At 37.4% G+C, this 20,744-nt stretch overlaps 1 protein-coding gene across 3 annotated transcripts in view; it reads right to left on the reverse strand.

Moving 5' to 3' along the window:
* Positions 1 to 20,744, reverse strand: part of LOC139562777 (axoneme-associated protein mst101(2)) — a 124,702-nt gene that overhangs the window by 12,506 nt on the left and 91,452 nt on the right. For all 3 annotated transcript variants that reach the window (XM_071380803.1, XM_071380802.1, XM_071380801.1), the window contains 14 exons: positions 15,290 to 15,334; positions 14,987 to 15,034; positions 14,049 to 14,093; positions 10,708 to 10,749; positions 10,487 to 10,531; positions 10,140 to 10,184; positions 7,293 to 7,334; positions 7,072 to 7,116; positions 6,725 to 6,769; positions 3,876 to 3,917; positions 3,655 to 3,699; positions 3,308 to 3,352; positions 459 to 500; positions 238 to 282 (listed from right to left, as the gene is read on the reverse strand). In XM_071380803.1, coding sequence (XP_071236904.1) covers positions 238 to 282; positions 459 to 500; positions 3,308 to 3,352; positions 3,655 to 3,699; positions 3,876 to 3,917; positions 6,725 to 6,769; positions 7,072 to 7,116; positions 7,293 to 7,334; positions 10,140 to 10,184; positions 10,487 to 10,531; positions 10,708 to 10,749; positions 14,049 to 14,093; positions 14,987 to 15,034; positions 15,290 to 15,334 — 621 coding nt within the window. The remainder of the gene's footprint in view (positions 1 to 237; positions 283 to 458; positions 501 to 3,307; positions 3,353 to 3,654; positions 3,700 to 3,875; positions 3,918 to 6,724; positions 6,770 to 7,071; positions 7,117 to 7,292; positions 7,335 to 10,139; positions 10,185 to 10,486; positions 10,532 to 10,707; positions 10,750 to 14,048; positions 14,094 to 14,986; positions 15,035 to 15,289; positions 15,335 to 20,744) is intronic.

A 20,744-nucleotide genomic window follows, 5' to 3' on the forward strand; every position in this document is an offset into this window, starting at 1 on the left:
AACTGAGGCTAAAAAAAGAGCACATAATAAAATGAATTGGTTTACTTCAGAAACGGCAAAATAAACCAAGCAGTGATTCATGGCTTTATAGCAAGCAAAATGTATTAAAGCACAAACTTCAACTCAAATTGCACTACCCTGAAATTATTCCAAAAAGGCAGTCTAGAATTGATCAAACAAGTTGGCTATGCAACGACATTCTGGCATTTCTACAGCTGCCAAACAATACATGAATACCTTTCATTACAGGGACTGATTTGGAAGCCTTTTCTTTGGGAGTATCTGCATTGACAGGAGAGAACACAATCTAAAGAAATAGGACTACTCCTCGATCTTCAGACATTTCAGACTGTTCATAAACAGCATTCAGTAAAGGTAAGGATGCTATTTAGACACTGTCAATGTGTGATAATTATAATAATTAACATTGTTGATGTGTTAATACTGGAATTACCTACCTTTTTTCACAGGTCTGGTCTTCTCCTTTGGAGCATCAGGCTCTTATTGAAAAAAAGAGAGGCATACAGTGCCTTCAGAAAGTATTCATACCCCTTAACTTATTCCACATTTTGTTGTGTGTGCTACAGCCTGAATATAAAATGAATGAAATATTTTTTTCTCACCCATCTACACATAATACCCCATAATGACAAAGTGAAAACATGTTTTGAGAATTTATTGCATATTTATAAAAAATGTCATACAGAAATATAGTATATCATTTACATAAGTTTTCACAACCCTGAGTCAATACTTTAAAGAAGCACTTTTGGCAAAAATTACAGCTGTGAGTCTTTTTGGGTATGTCTACAAGATTTACGTGTCTAACAGAACACAGAGGGTGTTCTTTAATGGAAGTCTATCAAATATAATCCAGTTTGAATCAGGAATTCCACAGGGTAGCTGTTTCGGCCACTTTCTTTTTTCAATTTTTACTAAGAACATGCCACTGACTTTCAGTAAAGCCAGAGATTCTATGTATGCGGATAACTCAAAACTATACACGTCAGCTACTACAGTGACTGTAATGACTGCAACACTCAACAAAGAGCTGCAGTTAGTTTCAGAGTGGGTGGCAAGGAATAAGTTAGCCCTAAATATTTCTACAACTAAAAGCATTGTATTTAGAACAAAACACTCACTAAACCCTAAACCTCAAATATATCTTGTAATAAATAATGTGGAAATTGAGCTTGTTGAGATGACTAAACTGCTTGGAATAACCCTAGATTGTAAACTGGCATGGTCAAAACATATTGATGCAGTATTAGCTAAGATGGGGAGAAGTCTGTCTATAATAAAGTGATGCTCTGCCTTCTTAACAACACTATTAACAAGGCAGGTCCTACAGGTCATAGTTTTGTCGCACCTTGAATACTGTTCAGTCGTGTGGTCAGGTGCCACAAAAAAGGACTTCAAAAATTGCAATTGGCTCAGAACAGGGCAGCATGGCTAGCCCTTGGATGGACACAGAGAGCAAATATTAATAATATGCATGTCAATCTCTCCTGGCTGAAAGTGGAGGAGAGATTGACTTTGTCACTGCTTGTGTTTATGAGAGGTATTGACATGTTAAATGCACCAAGCTGTCTGTTTGAACTACTGGCCACAGCTCGGACACCCATGCATACCCCACAAGTTTTGCCACTAGAGGTCTCTTCACAGTCCCCAAGTCCAGAACAGACTATGGAAGGCGCACAGTACTAAATAGAGCCATGACTACATGGAACTCTACTCCACATCAAGTAACTCATGGAAGAAGTAAAATTTGATTTAAAAAACAGATTAATAAAACACCTTATGGAACATTATGGCAGCAGCTAATGGGGATCTATAATAAATACAAATACAAAATACCACAAAAGACTCACAGCTGTAATTGCTGCCAAAGGTGAATCTTCAAGATATGTTTTAGAGACCAAACTGAGCGATAATTTATAGTGATTGCTATCTGGCTAAGGGATACTCCTTTCTCAAGTAAAAGTCCATTTTTGAAGAGTTCCTAAGATCTGTGGTTCGTCATGTAAGTTGAGAGGGGTGTATCTTGGCTATAAAAGATCTTTGTATTTTTCTGTAGTCACTCTCAATGGTTCATTATAGATAGTGAATTGTTGAAAGTCAAAGGCTAAAGCTTAAAGCTTATTAAAGATGTAGTTTAAGTATAACACTGACTGGTGTGTAGTTTGTAACTCTCCTCATTTGGTAAAGCAGAAAAATGCCACCACAGTAATAACACTTAAGATTTTCTGGGCTAACAACGTAAGAAATAATACATAAAAAATAAAATACTGCAAAGTGTCCAAAGGACTAGAATCGAGCGGCGCCATTTTTTGTGCTATTGAAAAGCAACAGGGTAGCTATCATTTGGTAGATTCAGACTGGGTTTCAGACAAACAGAAATAAACGGCAAACTGCACTTGACTTAACACTACAATCCTGATTAGGAGGTGTAACGGAGGAGGAAAATTAAATTCGATCAGGCCACACAAAACTATATCAATCTTCTGTTCTTTAAATATCACTTTGATCCCAACTATATATGTTGTGTTAAGTTCAAAGATTCAAAATACTGAAAGAACTGTTGAAAAACCTGTATAAATCACTTCATTCAAATAGAAACGGAACACTTTACATTAAGTTACGGTACCCTTTAAGTGGGTTGTATAGGGTTTATTAGTAGTTTAAACAGTTAAAACTCAAACCTAAAACTCATTCAAATTGTGGAATTGTAATTTTGGTGCTTGTCCAATAGCAAGTTTATATGTCTATGTATGACTCCCTTTTGAAATAAATGTGAAATAAAATGTACTATTATTAAAGAGAGAAAAGAGAGATCCATGCGATGTCTCGTAAAAGCGGAAAATATTCCGAAAACTAAAGTGTGGTGAGCTTTCAGCGCCAGTCGGCTGCAGTAGCATCACCCAAGTGGGTGCTGCACAAAGTTATTGGAGTTTGCTATACGGAAAGGTGGGCAGAATGTCAGAGATGGTGAAATAAACAGTACTTCCAGAGGCTCCCGACTTGTCCATGTCTGACTGACACACTCCCCTAGCGGCTACCGCAGTGCTCTCTCCACTCAGTGACCAACGATGCATCATTCAATTCACCTTTTATTTCCCTAAATCTAGACATATACTTATTTTAATTTAATTTTCGTCTGTATACTGCAATTAAGCTTTTAGCTTGAGAATGTGAGCAAGATCAAATAAACCTTACTATGTATTAATAAAAGCAATAATTGATTACAGTATAAACCCATTATTTTACAGTGAAAGAAATGTGAATGAAAATGCAGTAGCTACTATACCTTTCCTGGCAGGGGTTTCCTTCGTTTCCTTAGATTCAGGTTCTGCTTAAGATAAGACAGGGAAATGATTGGCAATACAAAAGCATGTTTGTCAGTCATTGCAAAGAGACAACTGAGGCTAAAAAAAGAGCACATAATAAAATGAATTGGTTTACTTCAGAAACTGCAAAATAAACCAAGCAGTGATTCATGGCTTTATAGCAAGCAAAATGTATTAAAGCACAAACTTCAACTCAAATTGCACTACCCTGAAATTATTCCAAAAAGGCAGTCTAGAATTGATCAAACAAGTTGGCTATGCAACGACATTCTGGCATTTCTACAGCTGCCAAACAATACATGAATACCTTTCATTACAGGGACTGATTTGGAAGCCTTTTCTTTGGGAGTATCTGCATTGACAGGAGAGAACACAATCTAAAGAAATAGGACTACTCCTCGATCTTTAGACATTTCAGACTGTTCATAAACAGCATTCAGTAAAGGTAAGGATGCTATTTAGACACTGTCAATGTGTGATAATTATAATAATTAACATTGTTGATATGTTAATACTGGAATTACCTACCTTTTTTCACAGGTCTGGTCTTCTCCTTTGGAGCATCAGGCTCTTATTGAAAAAAAGAGAGGCATACAGTGCCTTCAGAAAGTATTCATACCCCTTAACTTATTCCACATTTTGTTGTGTGTGCTACAGCCTGAATATAAAATGAATGAAATATTTTTTTCTCACCCATCTACACATAATACCCCATAATGACAAAGTGAAAACATGTTTTGAGAATTTATTGCATATTTATAAAAAATGTCATACAGAAATATAGTATATCATTTACATAAGTTTTCACAACCCTGAGTCAATACTTTAAAGAAGCACTTTTGGCAAAAATTACAGCTGTGAGTCTTTTTGGGTATGTCTACAAGATTTACGTGTCTACCAGAACACAGAGGGTGTTCTTTAATGGAAGTCTATCAAATATAATCCAGTTTGAATCAGGAATTCCACAGGGTAGCTGTTTCGGCCACTTTCTTTTTTCAATTTTTACTAAGAACATGCCACTGACTTTCAGTAAAGCCAGAGATTCTATGTATGCGGATAACTCAAAACTATACACGTCAGCTACTACAGTGACTGTAATGACTGCAACACTCAACAAAGAGCTGCAGTTAGTTTCAGAGTGGGTGGCAAGGAATAAGTTAGCCCTAAATATTTCTACAACTAAAAGCATTGTATTTAGAACAAAACACTCACTAAACCCTAAACCTCAAATATATCTTGTAATAAATAATGTGGAAATTGAGCAAGTTGAGATGACTAAACTGCTTGGAATAACCCTAGATTGTAAACTGGCATGGTCAAAACATATTGATGCAGTATTAGCTAAGATGGGGAGAAGTCTGTCTATAATAAAGTGATGCTCTGCCTTCTTAACAACACTATTAACAAGGCAGGTCCTACAGGTCATAGTTTTGTCGCACCTTGAATACTGTTCAGTCGTGTGGTCAGGTGCCACAAAAAAGGACTTCAAAAATTGCAATTGGCTCAGAACAGGGCAGCATGGCTAGCCCTTGGATGGACACAGAGAGCAAATATTAATAATATGCATGTCAATCTCTCCTGGCTGAAAGTGGAGGAGAGATTGACTTTGTCACTGCTTGTGTTTATGAGAGGTATTGACATGTTAAATGCACCAAGCTGTCTGTTTGAACTACTGGCCACAGCTCGGACACCCATGCATACCCCACAAGTTTTGCCACTAGAGGTCTCTTCACAGTCCCCAAGTCCAGAACAGACTATGGAAGGCGCACAGTACTAAATAGAGCCATGACTACATGGAACTCTACTCCACATCAAGTAACTCATGGAAGAAGTAAAATTTGATTTAAAAAACAGATTAATAAAACACCTTATGGAACATTATGGCAGCAGCTAATGGGGATCTATAATAAATACAAATACAAAATACCACAAAAGACTCACAGCTGTAATTGCTGCCAAAGGTGAATCTTCAAGATATGTTTTAGAGACCAAACTGAGCGATAATTTATAGTGATTGCTATCTGGCTAAGGGATACTCCTTTCTCAAGTAAAAGTCCCTTTTTGAAGAGTTCCTAAGATCTGTGGTTCGTCATGTAAGTTGAGAGGGGTGTATCTTGGCTATAAAAGATCTTTGTATTTTTCTGTAGTCACTCTCAATGGTTCATTATAGATAGTGAATTGTTGAAAGTCAAAGGCTAAAGCTTAAAGCTTATTAAAGATGTAGTTTAAGTATAACACTGACTGGTGTGTAGTTTGTAACTCTCCTCATTTGGTAAAGCAGAAAAATGCCACCACAGTAATAACACTTAAGATTTTCTGGGCTAACAACGTAAGAAATAATACATAAAAAATAAAATACTGCAAAGTGTCCAAAGGACTAGAATCGAGCGGCGCCATTTTTTGTGCTATTGAAAAGCAACAGGGTAGCTATCATTTGGTAGATTCAGACTGGGTTTCAGACAAACAGAAATAAACGGCAAACTGCACTTGACTTAACACTACAATCCTGATTAGGAGGTGTAACGGAGGAGGAAAATTAAATTCGATCAGGCCACACAAAACTATATCAATCTTCTGTTCTTTAAATATCACTTTGATCCCAACTATATATGTTGTGTTAAGTTCAAAGATTCAAAATACTGAAAGAACTGTTGAAAAACCTGTATAAATCACTTCATTCAAATAGAAACGGAACACTTTACATTAAGTTACGGTACCCTTTAAGTGGGTTGTATAGGGTTTATTAGTAGTTTAAACAGTTAAAACTCAAAACTAAAACTCATTCAAATTGTGGAATTGTAATTTTGGTGCTTGTCCAATAGCAAGTTTATATGTCTATGTATGACTCCCTTTTGAAATAAATGTGAAATAAAATGTACTATTATTAAAGAGAGAAAAGAGAGATCCATGCGATGTCTCGTAAAAGCGGAAAATATTCCGAAAACTAAAGTGTGGTGAGCTTTCAGCGCCAGTCGGCTGCAGTAGCATCACCCAAGTGGGTGCTGCACAAAGTTATTGGAGTTTGCTATACGGAAAGGTGGGCAGAATGTCAGAGATGGTGAAATAAACAGTACTTCCAGAGGCTCCCGACTTGTCCATGTCTGACTGACACACTCCCCTAGCGGCTACCGCAGTGCTCTCTCCACTCAGTGACCAACGATGCATCATTCAATTCACCTTTTATTTCCCTAAATCTAGACATATACTTATTTAAATTTAATTTTCGTCTGTATACTGCAATTAAGCTTTTAGCTTGAGAATGTGAGCAAGATCAAATAAACCTTACTATGTATTAATAAAAGCAATAATTGATTACAGTATAAACCCATTATTTTACAGTGAAAGAAATGTGAATGAAAATGCAGTAGCTACTATACCTTTCCTGGCAGGGGTTTCCTTCGTTTCCTTAGATTCAGGTTCTGCTTAAGATAAGACAGGGAAATGATTGGCAATACAAAAGCATGTTTGTCAGTCATTGCAAAGAGACAACTGAGGCTAAAAAAAGAGCACATAATAAAATGAATTGGTTTACTTCAGAAACTGCAAAATAAACCAAGCAGTGATTCATGGCTTTATAGCAAGCAAAATGTATTAAAGCACAAACTTCAACTCAAATTGCACTACCCTGAAATTATTCCAAAAAGGCAGTCTAGAATTGATCAAACAAGTTGGCTATGCAACGACATTCTGGCATTTCTACAGCTGCCAAACAATACATGAGTACCTTTCATTACAGGGACTGATTTGGAAGCCTTTTCTTTGGGAGTATCTGCATTGACAGGAGAGAACACAATCTAAAGAAATAGGACTACTCCTCGATCTTCAGACATTTCAGACTGTTCATAAACAGCATTCAGTAAAGGTAATGATGCTATTTAGACACTGTCAATGTGTGATAATTATAATAATTAACATTGTTGATATGTTAATACTGGAATTACCTACCTTTTTTCACAGGTCTGGTCTTCTCCTTTGGAGCATCAGGCTCTTATTGAAAAAAAGAGAGGCATACAGTGCCTTCAGAAAGTATTCATACCCCTTAACTTATTCCACATTTTGTTGTGTGTGCTACAGCCTGAATATAAAATGAATGAAATATTTTTTTCTCACCCATCTACACATAATACCCCATAATGACAAAGTGAAAACATGTTTTGAGAATTTATTGCATATTTATAAAAAATGTCATACAGAAATATAGTATATCATTTACATAAGTTTTCACAACCCTGAGTCAATACTTTAAAGAAGCACTTTTGGCAAAGATTACAGCTGTGAGTCTTTTTGGGTATGTCTACAAGATTTACGTGTCTACCAGAACACAGAGGGTGTTCTTTAATGGAAGTCTATCAAATATAATCCAGTTTGAATCAGGAATTCCACAGGGTAGCTGTTTCGGCCACTTTCTTTTTTCAATTTTTACTAAGAACATGCCACTGACTTTCAGTAAAGCCAGAGATTCTATGTATGCGGATAACTCAAAACTATACACGTCAGCTACTACAGTGACTGTAATGACTGCAACACTCAACAAAGAGCTGCAGTTAGTTTCAGAGTGGGTGGCAAGGAATAAGTTAGCCCTAAATATTTCTACAACTAAAAGCATTGTATTTAGAACAAAACACTCACTAAACCCTAAACCTCAAATATATCTTGTAATAAATAATGTGGAAATTGAGCTTGTTGAGATGACTAAACTGCTTGGAATAACCCTAGATTGTAAACTGGCATGGTCAAAACATATTGATGCAGTATTAGCTAAGATGGGGAGAAGTCTGTCTATAATAAAGTGATGCTCTGCCTTCTTAACAACACTATTAACAAGGCAGGTCCTACAGGTCATAGTTTTGTCGCACCTTGAATACTGTTCAGTCGTGTGGTCAGGTGCCACAAAAAAGGACTTCAAAAATTGCAATTGGCTCAGAACAGGGCAGCATGGCTAGCCCTTGGATGGACACAGAGAGCAAATATTAATAATATGCATGTCAATCTCTCCTGGCTGAAAGTGGAGGAGAGATTGACTTTGTCACTGCTTGTGTTTATGAGAGGTATTGACATGTTAAATGCACCAAGCTGTCTGTTTGAACTACTGGCCACAGCTCGGACACCCATGCATACCCCACAAGTTTTGCCACTAGAGGTCTCTTCACAGTCCCCAAGTCCAGAACAGACTATGGAAGGCGCACAGTACTAAATAGAGCCATGACTACATGGAACTCTACTCCACATCAAGTAACTCATGGAAGAAGTAAAATTTGATTTAAAAAACAGATTAATAAAACACCTTATGGAACATTATGGCAGCAGCTAATGGGGATCTATAATAAATACAAATACAAAATACCACAAAAGTCTCACAGCTGTAATTGCTGCCAAAGGTGATTCTTCAAGATATGTTTTAGAGACAAAACTGAGCGATAATTTATACTGATTGCTATCTGGCTAAGGGATACTCCTTTCTCAAGTAAAAGTCCCTTTGTGAAGTGTTCCTAAGATCTGTGGTTCGTCATGTAAGTTGAGAGGGGTGTATCTTGGCTATAAAAGATCTTTGTATTTTTCTGTAGTCACTCTCAATGGTTCATTATAGATAGTGAATTGTTGAAAGTCAAAGGCTAAAGCTTAAAGCTTATTAAAGATGTAGTTTAAGTATAACACTGACTGGTGTGTAGTTTGTAACTCTCCTCATTTGGTAAAGCAGAAAAATGCCACCACAGTAATAACACTTAAGATTTTCTGGGCTAACAACGTAAGAAATAATACATAAAAAATAAAATACTGCAAAGTTTCCAAAGGACTAGAATCGAGCGGCGCCATTTTTTGTGCTATTGAAAAGCAACCGGGTAGCTATCATTTGGTAGATTCAGACTGAGTTTCAGACAAACAGAAATAAACGGCAAACTGCACTTGACTTAACACTACAATCCTGATTAGGAGGTGTAACGGAGGAGGAAAATTAAATTCGATCAGGCCACACAAAACTATATCAATCTTCTGTTCTTTAAATATCACTTTGATCCCAACTATATATGTTGTGTTAAGTTCAAAGATTCAAAATACTGAAAGAACTGTTGAAAAACCTGTATAAATCACTTCATTCAAATAGAAACGGAACACTTTACATTAAGTTACGGTACCCTTTAAGTGGGTTGTATAGGGTTTATTAGTAGTTTAAACAGTTAAAACTCAAACCTAAAACTCATTCAAATTGTGGAATTGTAATTTTGGTGCTTGTCCAATAGCAAGTTTATGTCTATGTATGACTCCCTTTTGAAAGAAATGTGAAATAAAATGTACTATTATTAAAGAGAGAAAAGAGAGATCCATGCGATGTCTCGTAAAAGCGGAAAATATTCCGAAAACTAAAGTGTGGTGAGCTTTCAGCGCCAGTCGGCTGCAGTAGCATCACCCAAGTGGGTGCTGCACAAAGTTATTGGAGTTTGCTATACGGAAAGGTGGGCAGAATGTCAGAGATGGTGAAATAAACAGTACTTCCAGAGGCTCCCGACTTGTCCATGTCTGACTGACACACTCCCCTAGCGGCTACCGCAGTGCTCTCTCCACTCAGTGACCAACGATGCATCATTCAATTCACCTTTTATTTCCCTAAATCTAGACATATACTTATTTTAATTTAATTTTCGTCTGTATACTGCAATTAAGCTTTTAGCTTGAGAATGTGAGCAAGATCAAATAAACCTTACTATGTATTAATAAAAGCAATAATTGATTACAGTATAAACCCATTATTTTACAGTGAAAGAAATGTGAATGAAAATGCAGTAGCTACTATACCTTTCCTGGCAGGGGTTTCCTTCGTTTCCTTAGATTCAGGTTCTGCTTAAGATAAGACAGGGAAATGATTGGCAATACAAAAGCATGTTTGTCAGTCATTGCAAAGAGACAACTGAGGCTAAAAAAAGAGCACATAATAAAATGAATTGGTTTACTTCAGAAACTGCAAAATAAACCAAGCAGTGATTCATGGCTTTATAGCAAGCAAAATGTATTAAAGCACAAACTTCAACTCAAATTGCACTACCCTGAAATTATTCCAAAAAGGCAGTCTAGAATTGATCAAACAAGTTGGCTATGCAACGACATTCTGGCATTTCTACAGCTGCCAAACAATACATGAATACCTTTCATTACAGGGACTGATTTGGAAGCCTTTTCTTTGGGAGTATCTGCATTGACAGGAGAGAACACAATCTAAAGAAATAGGACTACTCCTCGATCTTCAGACATTTCAGACTGTTCATAAACAGCATTCAGTAAAGGTAAGGATGTTATTTAGACACTGTCAATGTGTGATAATTATAATAATTAACATTGTTGATGTGTTAATACTGGAATTACCTACCTTTTTTCACAGGTCTGGTCTTCTCCTTTGGAGCATCAGGCTCTTATTGAAAAAAAGAGAGGCATACAGTGCCTTCAGAAAGTATTCATACCCCTTAACTTATTCCACATTTTGTTGTGTGTGCTACAGTCTGAATATAAAATGAATTAAATATTTTTTCTCACCCATCTACACATAATACCCCATAATGACACAGTGAAAACATGTTTTGAGAATTTTTTGCATATTTATAAAAAATGTCATACAGAAATATAGTATATCATTTACATACCTATTCACAACCCTGAGTCAATACTTTAAAGAAGCACTTTTGGCAAAAATTACAGCTGTGAGTCTTTTTGGGTATGTCTACAAGATTTACGTGTCTACCAGAACACAAGGGTGTTCTTTAATGGAAGTCTATCAAATATAATCCAGTTTGAATCAGGAAGTCCACAGGGTAGCTGTTTCGTCCCCTTTCTTTTTTCAATTTTTACTAAGAACATGCCACTGACTTTGAGTAAAGCCAGAGATTCTATGTATTCGGATAACTCAAAACTATACACGTCAGCTACTACAGTGACTGTAATGAATGCAACACTCAACAAAGAGCTGCAGTTAGTTTCAGAGTGGGTGGCAAGGAATAAGTTAGCCCTAAATATTTCTAAAACTAAAAGCATTGTATTTAGAACAAAACACTCACTAAACCCTAAACCTCAAATATATATTGTAATAAATAGTGTGGAAATTGAGCAAGTTGAGATGACTAAACTGCTTGGAGTAACACTAGCTTGTAAACTGGCATGGTCAAAACATATTCTTGCAGTATTAGCTAAGATGGGGAGAAGTCTGTCTATAATAAAGTGATGCTCTGCCTTCTTAACAACACTATTAACAAGGCAGGTCCTACAGGTCATAGTTTTGTCGCACCTTGAATACTGTTCAGTCGTGTGGTCAGGTGCCACAAAAAAGGACTTCAAAAATTGCAATTGGCTCAGAACAGGGCAGCATGGCTAGCCCTTGGATGGACACAGAGAGCAAATATTAATAATATGCATGTCAATCTCTCCTGGCTGAAAGTGGAGGAGAGATTGACTTTGTCACTGCTTGTGTTTATGAGAGGTATTGACATGTTAAATGCACCAAGCTGTCTGTTTGAACTACTGGCCACAGCTCGGACACCCATGCATACCCCACAAGTTTTGCCACAAGAGGTCTCTTCACAGTCCCCAAGTCCAGAACAGACTATGGAAGGCGCACAGTACTAAATAGAGCCATGACTACATGGAACTCTACTCCACATCAAGTAACTCATGGAAGAAGTAAAATTTGATTTAAAAAACAGATTAATAAAACACCTTATGGAACATTATGGCAGCAGCTAATGGGGATCTATATTAAATACAAATACAAAATACCACAAAAGACTCACAGCTGTAATTGCTGCCAAAGGTGATTCTTCAAGATATGTTTTAGAGACCAAACTGAGCGATAATTTATAGTGATTGCTATCTGGCTAAGGGATACTCCTTTCTCAAGTAAAAGTCCCTTTGTGAAGAGTTCCTAAGATCTGTGGTTCGTCATGAAAGTTGAGAGGGGTGTATCTTGGCTATAAAAGATCTTTGTATTTTTCTGTAGTCACTCTCAATGGTTCATTATAGATAGTGAATTGTTGAAAGTCAAAGGCTAAAGCTTAAAGCTTATTAAAGATGTAGTTTAAGTATAACACTGACTGGTGTGTAGTTTGTAACTCTCCTCATTTGGTAAAGCAGAAAAATGCCACCACAGTAATAACACTTAAGATTTTCTGGGCTAACAACGTAAGAAATAATACATAAAAAATAAAATACTGCAAAGTTTCCAAAGGACTAGAATAGAGGCAGCCCTCTCTGTCGGCGCCATTTTTGTGCTATTGAAAAGCAACAGGGTAGCTATCATTTGGTAGATTCAGACTGGGTTTCAGACAAACAGAAATAAACGGCAAACTGCACTTGACTTAACACTACAACCCTGATTAGGAGGTTTAACGGAGGAGGGAAATTCAATTCGACCAGGCCACACAAAACTATATCAATCTTCTGTTCTTTAAATATCACTTTGATCCCAACTTTATATGTTGTGTTAAGTTCAAAGATTCACAATGCTGATAGAACTGTTGAAAAACCTGTATAAATCACTTCTTTCAAATAGAAACGGAACACTTTACATTAAGATACGGTACCCTTTTGTCACACCCTGGCCTTAGTTATCTTTGTTTTCATTATTATTTTAGTTAGGTCAGGGTGTGACATGGTGTAGTATGTGTTTTTGTATTGTCTAGGGTGTTGTATGGTTTAGGGGGTTAAGTAGAGTTGATGGTTTAGTGTTCAGTGTAGGTGTTTAGAAAAGTCTATGGTTGAGTGATGTGTCTAGGTATGTCTATGGTTGCCTGAGTGGTTCTCAATCAGAGACAGATGTTTTTCATTTGTCTCTGATTGGGAGCCATATTTTAGGCAGCCATGGGCATCATGTATTTGTGGGTAATTGTCTATGTTTGAACGTTTGTAGCCTGTGTGTGTGTGCACAACGTTTATAGCTTCACGTCGTTTGTTTAGTTTATGTATAGTGTTCGTTTCATGTTTTCTCTCTTCTGAATAAAAGAAGATGTTCTTTTCACGCGCTGCGCCTTGGTCCTCACTCTCTTCAGTAGACGATCGTGACACCTTTAAGTGGGTTGTATAGGGTTTATTATTAGTTTTAAACAGTTAAAACTCAAATCTAAAACTCATTCAAATTGTGGAATCGTAATTTTGGTGCTTGTCCAATAGCAAGTTTAAATGTCTATGTATGACTCCCTTTTGAAATAAATGTGTAATAAAATGTACTATTATTAAAGAGAGAAAAGAGAGATCCATGCGATGTCTCGTAAAAGCGGAAAATTTTCCGAAAACGAAAGTGTGGTGAGCTTTCTGTGCCAGTCGGCTGCAGTAGCATCACCCAAACGGGTGCTGCACAAAGTTATTGGAGTTTGCTATACGGAAAGGTGGGCAGAACGTCAGAGATGGTGAAATAAACAGTCCGTCCAGAGGCTCCCGACTTGTCCATGTCTGACTGACACACTCCCCTAGTGGCTACCGCAGTGCTCTCTCCACTCAGTGACCAACGATGCATCATTCAATTCACCTTTTATTTCCCTAAATCTAGACATATACTTATTTTAATTTAATTTTAGTCTGTATACTGCAATTAAGCTTTTAGCTTGAGAAGGTGAACAAGATCAAATAAACCTTACTATTTATTAATAAAAGCAATAATTGATTACAGTATAAACCCATTATTTTACAGTGAAAGAAATGTGAATGAAAATGCAGTAGCTACTATACCTTTCCTGGCAGGGGTTTCCTTCGTTTCCTTAGATTCAGGTTCTGCTTAAGATAAGACAGGGAAATGATTGGCAATACATAAGCATGTTTGTCAGTCATTGCAAAGAGACAACTGAGGTTAAAAAAAAGAGCACATAATACAATTAATTGGTTTACTTCAAAAACTGCAAAATTAACCAAACAGTGATTCAAGGCTTTATAGCGAGCAAAATGTATTAAAGCACAAACTTCAACTCAAATTTTACTACCCTGAAAATATTTCAAAAAGGCAGTCTAGAATTGATCAAACAAGTTGGCTATGCAACGACATTCTGTCATTTCTACAGCTGCCAAACAATACATGAATACCTTTCATTACAGGGACTGATTTGGAAGCCTTCTGAACAAGTATTAAGAAATGAGTTACAAACAAACAGAAACCTATCAGAGTGATTGGTCAGTGTACAGGAAATGATGGATGTCCCCTCACACTGTACAAGTAGCAAACCAATCTGTCCATTATTATCACAGTCAAATCAGAGGTGAAATCAGGGGTGCCCCCCATTTTGCACTGAGGCCGTCTTCACTGACGTTCGGGGAGCCACACTTCATATCATGCCTTGCCATCAAATACTCCTGACTTCCTAATTTTGGGATGTTTGACACACTTGGATTAGATGCTTCAAGTATTAGTTGATAAATATAAACCTTTTATGAGTTATATGAGTTATAATTAGAATAATAGAGTATTGAAAATAATCTAGCGAGATTAAACCGTGTCAGTGCCTTTCTTTAGAAGGGCTGGTTTGGTATTGTCTTTAAGAGCAGGTTCTGAATCAAATTACACAAATATACATATTTCACCACAACTGAATCAAAATAAATGAAAAGACACGTAATTCTGTCTTCTGCTAAATGAACGTTTCCCTGAAAAACAAAACCTTGAATTGAATCAGTACCTTTCTTATGAGATACTGGTTTGGCCTTCTGGTTGGGAGCCTCACGTTCTAATCAAAGACACAAGTTTAAGTACAATGATAATAGTTATAATGGAGGTTAGGGCATACATAAAGTACAACTAACAATTTCTATTAAAAACGTTTCCCAAAGTCAGACATCCGGGAATTGGTCATCTAATGTACTGTGTATACTGTAGACATGAATTACATGCTACCATTACATAATAAACAATGAAATACCAAGGATGCTAGGATTGTTATCAAATAAACTCATTAATTAAGAAAAATTGTAACTTCTATTACCTTTCTTTGCAGGGGCTGGCATGACCTTCTCTTTCAGAGCAAGTTCTGAATCAAATGAAAAAACAACATTTTTACTGCATCCCATTTAGTTATATTATGTGTGAGGAACTGAATGGGACAGATATTGCAATAAGAGCCATCCATATTTTGCTATAGCTGCTACTTTGGCTTTCCCTTTATAAGCTTCAGACTCTAAATCAAACAAGAATAAAAAACGATGAGAAGCCATGATATGTGGAGCAGTACAGTACTAACAAACACAGCTAACAAACAAAAGATGAGCATAAGTATCTAGGTATTCTACAAAAGCCCAAAACTTTTGTAGATATGGAACATCAATACCTTTCTGTATACGGACTGGTTTGATCTTATCTTTGGAAGTATATGATTTAGCAGGAGAGGTCTGAATAATATCTGTTTGTGTAATTCAATTTTAACATTTTCATTGTGCATTACATTTCTTAAGCACCTCTCACCCTATAAATTATATTTAAGATAATTATCTCAATTTGTGCATGCCTTAGCCAGATATACACTACCGGTCAAAAGTTTTAGAACACCAACATATTCAAGGGTTTTTCTTAATTTTTACTATTTTATACATTGTAGAATAATAGTGAAAACATCAAAAATGATTAAATAACACATATGGAATCATGAAGTAAGCAAAAACGTGTTAAACAAATCACAATATATTTTATTTTTGAGATTCTTCAGAGTAGCCACCCTTTGCCTTGATGACAGCTTTGCACACTCTTTACACGCGAATGATAAAAAAATGTGATAGAAATATGATTATACTAATATACTGAGTTAATGATAAAACGAGCGACTTCGAGGCTAGTATGGGTACAATCAGGCTGACAGGACGCAATCCGGACAGGAAGCTATGTATCGGGTAGGAAGTTGAGCGGAAGTGGGCCTTGCTACGTTGTGCAAAAGGTCTATTGGCATGCTTACTGCAGGAATGTCAACCAGAACTGTTGCCAGAGAATTTAATGTTATCCTGATGAGGACAGGGGGTGCTGTTTTCACTTTTGGGGAAAATCGTATCCAATTTAAACGGCCTCGTACTCAATTCTTGCTCTTACAATATGCATATTATTATTACTATTGGATAGAAAACACTCTCTAGTTTCTAAAACCGTTTGAATTTTGTCTGTGGGTAAAACACAACTCATTTGGCAGCACACTTTGTGACCAGGAAGTGGAAAGTCTGAAATCTATCTTCTGTTCAAGTGACTGCCTATAAATGGGCATGATACGTATGACTATACGTGCACGTCATACACCTTCACCCGGATGTCAAGAGGAAGTGAGAGGAAAAATGAGTTGATTATCTCTGTCTGACGTTGAATAAACCATCTTGGAACAACGTGTCCCCCATTTTCTGTTGTCTGCAAGGCGCGTGTGGGGACCTGTTATTGCCTACTGGAAACCTGTCGTGATGGGCGAATATGAGCTCCGGCTTTGAATTTATTTGATACATGTTACAATATCATCCTAAAGTATGTTTTTTCAATATAGTTTCATTAGATTATTGAACGTTATTCGGGACGTTCGGCGTGTTGCGTTGTTCGACTTTGTTGACGTTGGAGAGCTTAGCGCTGCATGGCCAGTGTGCTTGCTAATTCAAGAGGGAAAGAGGACGTTCTGAATCCAAAACAACGACGGTTCTGGACAAAGGACCCCTTATACAACATTCTGATAGAAGATCAGCAAAAGTAGGAACCATTTTGTGATGCTATTTCATATATCTGTCGAACTGTGTACTAGTAGCTTTGCGCTCAGGTTTTGGTTATTCCCTTACCATAACTAAGTCTTATGTCGTAATGAAGATATTTTTAGAATTCTAACACTGCGATTGCATTAAGAACTAATGGATCTATCGTTTCCTATACAACATGTATTTTTTTGTAATGTTTATGAATAGCTATTTGGTCAGAATAGGTGAGAGTCTAATAGAAATATCTGCACATTCTGGGAAAAAGATGCTACGTTAGCACGTTATGCTACGTTATGCTACGTTGTATAACCACGGATTTCAGCTCTAAATATGCACATTTTCGAACAAAACATAAGTGTATGTATAACCTGATGTTACAGGACTGTCATCTGAGGAAGGTTTATGAAGGTTAGTGAAATTTAATATCTTTTGCTGGTTTATTCGCTAACGCTAACGTGCCTATTGCTATCGCTAACGTGCCTTGATGAATGAATGCGGTAGTGTGGTAGGCTATTGTAGTAAGCTAATATAATGCTATATTGTGTTTTCGCTGTAAAACACTTAGAAAATATGAAATATTGGCTGTATTCACAAGATCTTTGTCTTTAATTTGCTATACACCATGTATTTTTCAGAAATGTTTTATGATGAGTATTTCGGTATGTCACGTTGGTGTCTGTAATTATTCTGGCTGCTTTCGGTGCAATTTCTGATTGTAGCCGCAATGTAAACTATGATTTATACCTGAAATATGCAAATTTTTCGAACAAAACATAGATTTATTGTATAACATGTTATAAGACTGTCATCTGATTAAGTTGTTTCTTGGTTTCTTTGGTTTGTTCTAGGTTAGTTTGGTTGATTTTGTGCATGCTACCTGTGCTGTGAAAAATGTCTGTGCTTTTTTCTATTTGTTGGTGAGCTAACATAAATATATATTGTGTTTTCCCTGTAAAACATTTAAAAAATCGGACATGTTGGCTGGATTCCCAAGATGTGTATCTTTCATTAGCTGTATTGGACTTGTTAATGTGTGAAAGTTAAATATTTCAAAAAATATATATTTTTTGAATTTCGCGCTCTGCCTTTTCAGTGGAATGTGGGAGGAGTTCTGCCTGCGGAACCCCAGAGTCAGACAGGTTAATTTCTCTACCATGAGCTGCCTCCAACGTCATTTTTGAGAATTTGGCAGAACATCCAACCCATCTCACAACCGCTGACCACGTGTAACCCTGCCAACCCAGGACCTCCACATCCGGCTTCACCTGCGGGATTGTCTGAGCGGAGGGGGTGGGGGGGGGGGGGTGGTGCTGAGGAATATTTCTGTCTGCAATGAAACCATTTTGTGGGAAAACGAATTCTGATTGGCTGGGCCTGGCTGCCAAGTGGGTGGGGCTATGCCCTCCAAGGCCCACCCATGTCTGCACCCTTGCTGAGTTATGTGAAATCCATAGATTAGGGCCCAATTAATTGATTTGCTTTTAACTCAGTAAAATCTTTGAAATTGTTGCATTTATATTTTTGTTTAGTATATTTGCCATATATTTTCAACTGTGCTGTTGTGTTTCACAAATGTTCTGAACCTATATACAGTACCAGCCAAAAGTTTGGACGCACCTACTCATTCAAGTTTTTTTATTAAAATTTTACTATTTTCTACATTGTAGAATAATATAGAAGACATCAAAACTATGATATAACACATATGGAATCATGTAGTAACCAAAAAAGTGTTAATGAGATTTGAGATTCTTCAAAGTTGCCACCCTTTGCCTTGATGGCAGCTTTGCACACTCTTGGCATTCTCTCAACCAGCTTCATGAGGTAGTCACCTGGAATGCATTTCAATTAACAGGTGTGACTTGTTAAAAGTTAATTTGTGGAATTTATTTCCTTCTTAATGCGTTTGAGCCAATCAGTTGTGTTGTGACAAGGTAGGGGTGATGTACAGAAGATAGCCCTATTTGGTAAAAGACCAAGTCCATATTATGGCAAGAACAGCTCAAACAAGCAAAGATAAATGACAGTCCATAATTTCTTTCAGACACGAAGGTCAGTCAATTAGGAAAATGTCAAGAACTTTTAAAGTTTCTTCAAGTGCAGTCACAAAAATCATCAATCGCTATGATGAAACTGGCTCTCATGAGAACCGCGGAAGGAAAGGAATACCCAGAGTTACCTCTGCTGCAGATGACAAGTTCATTAGAATTACCAGTCTCAGAAATGCAGCCAAATAAATGCTACACAGAGCTCAAGTAACAGACACATCTCAACATCAACTGTCCAGAGGAGACTGCGTGAACCAGGTCTTCATAGTCAAATTGCTGCAAATAATCCACTACTAAAGGACACCAATAATAAGAAGAGACTTGCTTGGGCCAAGACACGAGCAATGGACATTAGACCGGTGAAAATCTGTCCTTTGGTCTGATGAGTCCAATTGTGCGATTTTTTTTGTTCCAACCGGTGTGTCTTTGTGAGACGCAGAGTAGGTGAATGGATTATTTCCGCATCTGGAGGAGGAAGTGTGATGGTGTGGGGGTGCTTTGCTGTTGACACTGTCTGTGATTTATTTAGAATTCAAGGCACACTTAACCAGCATTGCTAACACAGCATTCTGCAGCGATATGCCATCCCATCTGGTTTGCGCATTGTGGGACTATCATTTGTTTTTCAATAGAACAATGAACCAACACACCTCCAGGCTATGTAAGGTTTATTTGACCAAGAAGGAGAGTGATGGAGTGCAGCATCAGATGACCTGGCCTCCACAATCACCCGACCTTAACCCAATTGAGATGGTTTGGGATGAGTTGGACACCAGAGTGAATAATTGTTTCCTCATTAATCTACACACAATACCCCATAATTAGAAAGTGAAAACAGGTTTCCAGAATTTTTTCAAATGTATTTAAAATAAAACATAGATACCTTATTTATATAAGTATTCAGACTCTTTGCTATGAGATTTCAAATTGAGCTCAGGTGCATCCTGTTTCCATTGATCCTCCTTGAGATGTTTCTACAACTTGATCGGAACCCACCTGTGGTTTAATTCACTTGATTGGAGATGATTTGGAAAGGCACACACCTGTCTACATAGGGTCTCAAAGTTGATAGTGTATGTCAGAGTAAGAACCAAGCCATCGAAGGTCGAAGGAATTGTCCGTAGAGCTCCGAGAAAGGATTATGCCGAGGCACAGATTTGGGGAAAGGTACGAAAAAAATGTCTGCATTATTGAAGGTCCCCAAGAACACAGTGGCCTCCATCATTCTTAAATGGAAAAAGTTTGTAACCACCAAGAGTCTTCCTAGATCTGGCCGCCCGGCCAAACTGAGCAATCGAGGGAGAAGGGCCGTGGTCTGGGAGGTGACCAAGAACACGATGGTCACTCTGACAGAGCTCCTGAGATCCTCTGTGGAGATGGGAGAACCTTCCAGAAGGACAACCATCTCTGCAGCACTCCACCAATCAGGCCTTTATGGTAGAGTGGTCAGACAGTGGCCATTCCTCATTAAAAGGCACATAACAGCCCACTTGGAGTTTGCCAAAAGGCACCTAAAGGACTCTGACCATGTGGAACAAGATTCTCTGTCTGATGAAACCAAGATTGAACTCTTTGGTCTGAATGCAAAGAGCCACTTCAGGAAGAAAGCAGGCACCACTCATCATCTGATCAATACCATCCCTACAGTGAAGATTGGTGGTGGAAGCATCATGCTGTGGGA

The sequence above is a fragment of the Salvelinus alpinus genome, chromosome 33, assembly GCF_045679555.1.
Source record: "Salvelinus alpinus chromosome 33, SLU_Salpinus.1, whole genome shotgun sequence".
Taxonomy (NCBI): Eukaryota; Metazoa; Chordata; class Actinopteri; order Salmoniformes; family Salmonidae; genus Salvelinus; species Salvelinus alpinus.